General features: G+C 47.8%; 1 protein-coding gene across 1 annotated transcript in view; it reads right to left on the reverse strand.

The window, feature by feature from the left end:
- The window catches only part of DMRTB1 (DMRT like family B with proline rich C-terminal 1), a 13,514-nt gene that overhangs the window by 6,551 nt on the left and 1,862 nt on the right, over positions 1 to 5,101 (reverse strand). The window contains exons 2-3 of the mRNA XM_019666386.1: positions 1,814 to 2,135; positions 1,380 to 1,633 (exon numbers count right to left, since the gene is read on the reverse strand). Coding sequence (XP_019521931.1) covers positions 1,380 to 1,633; positions 1,814 to 2,135 — 576 coding nt within the window. The remainder of the gene's footprint in view (positions 1 to 1,379; positions 1,634 to 1,813; positions 2,136 to 5,101) is intronic.

The raw sequence follows: 5,101 nt of genomic DNA on the forward strand, positions 1-5,101 counted from the left end.
CAGTGAAGCAACGTCCTCCACAACTAGACTGAAGAACAAAAGGACAGCAACTTGTCTGTTCCCCTTCTCCCAATTCCCCAATAAAAATCTTTAATAAGGGCCGGCCAAGTGGCTCAGTTGGTTAAGAGCGCACTCAAGAGTGTGAGCTCTGAGCAACAGCGGTTCGAGTCCCGGCCCGAGCTGAGCTGCCACTAAGCTGCCAATAGATAGCAGGATGGCTCAGCTAAAAAAAACAAAAAAAAACAAAACAAACAAACAAAAAAAAAAACCCCAAAAAATTAAAAAAAAAAGCCTCAAATCTACAGTGACTTGGGAGCTGTATTTGTTTGCTTGTTTGTTTGTTTTTTAGCTGAGCCATCCTGCTACCTGTTGGTAGCTCAGCTGCTGTTCGGCTCCGGCCGGGACTTGAACTGCTGTTGCTCAGAGCTCAAACTCTTGAGCGAGCTCTTAACCAACTGAGTCACTCGCCCGGCCCTTGGGAGCTGTATTTTAATAATTAAAGCATAAATTACATTGTTCCTCATGTAGCAATGTAAATTATGCACATGGTGGCAAGAAGACAAAAGAGTCAACATCTCAGCGATCCAACTTTCTCTTTCTGCGTGGAGCAGAGCAGCTATCCCATTCCCACCCACGCATAGGAAAAGGGCGGGATAGGGTACGGAAAGGGGTACGCAGGCACAATGGGCCAGGGCACAGGTGGGGGTGGGGCCTCCAGAAGGCAGAAAGGGGAGAAGAAAAGTGTGCAGGTGCAGTCATAGTTGAGCGAGTTCATCCGCAAATAAGTCCTAGGGGGGGCGCCTCTAGCCCCCCCCCCAAAAAAAAAGGGTGGAAAAAGAGGCTCAAGCGGGTTGGAGCAGGGCACCACCGAAAGGAGGTACTCTGGGAGAAGCCTCCAGCTTGTGGAAAGGGAGGGAAGAGTACACAGGATCAGGGATCTTTGTGGGGTGTGTAGGCCACAATGTTCTGGGGGAGGAGCCTCCAAAGAAAAGGGCGGGAAGCGGTGCGCGCATGCGCAGTACAGCGAATATCCCAATGAAGAGACGCCATAACTAAGGCGACTGGCGGCCATTTTTTCCTTGCAAGATAGCGAGGCAAAAATTGTAGCTAAATGTTAAAAGCCATCGGGACTACCCATTCCTTTCTATCGCTCCTTTTATCTTTTTGCAAAAAGACACTCAACCCAAACTGGTATACAGTAAGGGTTTCTCAAAGTGAGATTACCTCTGGAAAGCATTTTCCCCACCCCCACCCCAAAGGCCCATCCCAGGCAGCGGGATCTCGGCTGGCCTGGGACGCCAGCATGGGGTGCAGGAAGGCTGCAGCCCGGAAAGGAACTGACGCAGGGGGCAAGGCCGCTTGGGGCCTGGGAATCTTACCGAAGTCGGCGAATGGCGGACTGGGCATGGGACGTATGGGCCTGCGCAACTCCAGGAAGCCGGGGCCTCCCCTGCCTGCGGCCTCCACCCCGAGCTGGAGCCCCACAAGACTGGGCACGGCCACAGCAGCTCTTTCACTCGGCCCCATGTGGCCGCGGCCTCCCAGAACTGGCTGGAAGGCGCTCAGGCCAGGACTCGGGCCCTGTGGTGGTCTCTCCAGCAAGCAGGCGGCCGCGGGGCCCTCAGGGCCAGGGCTCGGGCCCCGTGGTGGTCTCTCCAGCAAGCAGGCGGCCGTGGGGCCCTCAGGGCCAGGGCTCGGGCCCTGTGGTGGTCTCTCCAGCAAGCAGGCGGCCGCGGGGCCCTCAGGGCCAGGGCTCGGGTCCCGTGGTGGTCTCTCCAGCAAGCAGGCGGCCACGCGGCCTTCAGGGCCTGGCTCCGCGTCTTCAGAAGCTGCAAGCTGAGGCAGCGGGTGGAGGCTGGGCGCCAGGGCAACAGCCGTGGCCCCGGAGGCTAACTCATGCTCTTCCTCAGAGGCCTGCCTCTTGAGCCCTTTCTGCGCAGCCATGATCTTATGGCGTTGCGTGATCAGGTAGCACTTCTCGCAGGTGCACTGCTTCCAGCGACACTTGCCCGCATGGCCCTTGACTGGCACCAGGAAGCCATGGTTCCGGCACCGTGAACACTTGGGGGTGCGCAGCATCTTGTCGGCCAGCTTGGCAAGGTCTGCCTTCCCAGCACAACCGCCTCCTCTGGGAGCTGCAGAGCAAGTGGAGCAAGGAAGAACAGCGCCCCAGAAGTCCCTGGTGCTGAGGACATTGGATACAATTGTAACAAAACAGCTCTCAGTACGTCCCAGGAACTGCAGCAAGACCCTTGCATTTTCCCTCCCTTTTGGAGGGTGCAAAATTTGGAGTTTGTGTGCATTGGTTAATCAAGGGATTGGGTTGAATAAATTCTTCATAGAATGTTATTGCATGTATGTCATCTGGGTTACCTGAAGTCTTAGGCATTTAGTTGTCCAAAGTTTCCATTCCCGCCACCCCATAGACAAGGTATTTTGTAACTTCAAAAAAAGGCGGAACAATATTCAATGGCCCACAGATTTAAAGCGACAGTGGAATGTAGCTCTCAGTAAACTCATTACAGTAGAAAAGCATTCTAAGAGGCAAACGGTGTTTCTCCTTCTAAAAGCTGCTCCTTCTGCTACGCTCCCTTGTAGAGAAAAAAGTGCGCAAGCGCAGCCATCCTCGTCATCAAAGCAGCTGTTCACAGTGATGCTTCCAGAATATTCTCAAGAGCTCAATGTCCTATGAGGTGCTCCAGGGTGTGTCCTTATAGCAATTCCCATTTCTTAAGAATCTTGTTGGTATAGGAATGCATTTCTGGAAGATGGTGTGTACTGTTGTTGATGCCTTCCAAAGTAAAGCATACTTAGAATGCTTTACAGTAAAATAGACAGGACATTTTAACATGAGCTTGAATCATTGCTTAACTTTGTCATGAATTTTGTTATCACTGTAAAGCAACCCAAACCTTGGGACAACTGAAAAGCTGGCACAAACTTCACGGCTACTAAATCACTTCATTTTCTTGTTTGATAGAAATCTGTGACACTCTGAGGTGGTTTTTTTTCCCCAAAAAGAAAAAAATGGGTCACTCATACCTAAGTTGAAAGCTTATAATCATAGTATCAGTCATAGTTGAGGAGGTACTTATGGTTAATACCTGGCTAAAACATGCATTTTAAATTGCCTTTTCTCTGAAATTCTTTTTCTGGCAGCAGAATGGTAGAAGCTACAGCCCTCTGACCACCTTGATTTTCCTGAGTCTCCGGATGCAGCTGAACTATGCGTTTCTCACCAGCTACCTGAGAATAGGAAATGGCTGCCATTCTGAGGCCAACTAGATACTGGGAAGCTGAAAAAGAGGTTTGTAAAGTTTTTTTTTCTGCTTTAAAGGAATATATTCCTCATTAAGAAGGCAAGAGTATGTCCTTCCTGTATTATTTGGCCCATCAGGAATTTCACCCATTTAAAGAGATCTAAGTTTGTCTCTGCTTTGCTCCAACATCCTCTATCTTTTTTTTTTTTTTTAATTTTATTGAGGAATTGGTGGAGGGGAACAGTACTGGGGAATTGGGGAAGGAGAACAGACAATTTGCTGTCCTTTTGTTCTTCAGTCTAGTTGTGGAGGATGTTGCTTCACTGGCCCATGTTGGTATTATGATCATTGCGCTTTTCCTGGCTGAGGCAGTTGGTCGTCAGCCATTGGATGGCCATTCACGGCGGCTCATGGCAGCTCATGGCAGCTCTCACCGGCTCTCGGCTGCTCACTCTGGCTGCCAGCCACTCACAGTAGTTTACAGCAGCCCACTACAGCTCCACTGCAGCCTACGCCATTGCTGGCCACTCACGGCAGCCCAGTTCCAGGTTGAGCTGTTGTTCATCATCTTAGCTATAGAGGGTGCAGTGTCACTGGCCCATGTGGGAACTGAACCGGCAGCCCTGCTGCTCAGAGATCGTGCGCCCAAGCCAACTCTTAACCAACTGAGCCATTCGGCCGGCCCCTCTATCTTAATTTTTTATTTAAAAAACATGGCCCCATATATAAAAGGACAGGTAAGCTCTTTTTCTACTCTACCCAATTCAAATTATCTAATTTTTTCACTGACTTTGTCATTACGAAATGGTACTTAAAAATCATAGTTTCAGTACTACTGTAAAAAATATCTGGGGTAGGGCCGGCCGAGTGGCTTAGTAGGTTAAGAACTCGCTCAAGAGTTTGAGCTTTGAGCAACAGCGGTTCGATTCCCAACCCAAGCTGAGCTGCCGCTGAGTTGCCAACAGGTGGCAGGATGGTTCAGCTAAAAAAAAAAAATCTGGGGTATAAGCTGCATTGTTCATGATGATGCAAATTGTAAGGTCAGTTTCTGTTATCAAATTTAAATTTTAACATCAGGTGATATCAGATGATAAGGCCTAAAAAAGAAAACTACTCTTATTTACATTTCATGCTTGACCACCCAAGCTCTCTTCATTTTTCTATTAACTATTTAAAGGAAAATCCTACTCAAAGCCAACTATTTGAATTAACATATTTTAGCCTTGTTAACAACAAAATGCTTCCATATTTACTTCATAGCTTTAAGGACAAAATATAACCAAGGTGATGCGAATTTGCATGGTGCTTGAGAACATTAATAAACAACCATTTATCTTTTTTAATCAGTAGTCACATTATAAAATGTAGAAACCCCAGGGTTTATACAGTAAATAAACCTAAGGAAGAAAAAAGACTAGTTTATTTCTCTCTTCCCCCCAAAGCCACAATTTGTGTAGGTAAATTCCAACAGAGCTTTATTTATTTCACTCTTGGAAATTCAGGGAAATTGATAGTTTTGTTTTATTTAGATTGAGGACTGATTACTTCTTAGGCTGCTGTTTAAAAAAATACATATATATATACATATATATATATGTATATATATAAAATCTTTGAAATCTTATTTTAAAAGATGGTAGTGACATAAAAGTGAAAAACTAGAAGTCAAAAAAGGATGGGAGCTGGCCGGCTGAGTGGCGCGATGGTTAAGAACTGGCTTTGGACTCCAGAGGGCCCCGGTTTGGCTCCCACATATGAGGGCCAGTGACACTGCCCTCCACAGCTAAGATGCTGAACAACAGCTCAACCTGGAGCTGGGCTGCTGTGAGTCACCAGCGACG

This window comes from Hipposideros armiger, unplaced genomic scaffold (assembly GCF_001890085.2).
Source record: "Hipposideros armiger isolate ML-2016 unplaced genomic scaffold, ASM189008v1 scaffold_469, whole genome shotgun sequence".
In the NCBI taxonomy this organism is placed as follows: Eukaryota; Metazoa; Chordata; class Mammalia; order Chiroptera; family Hipposideridae; genus Hipposideros; species Hipposideros armiger.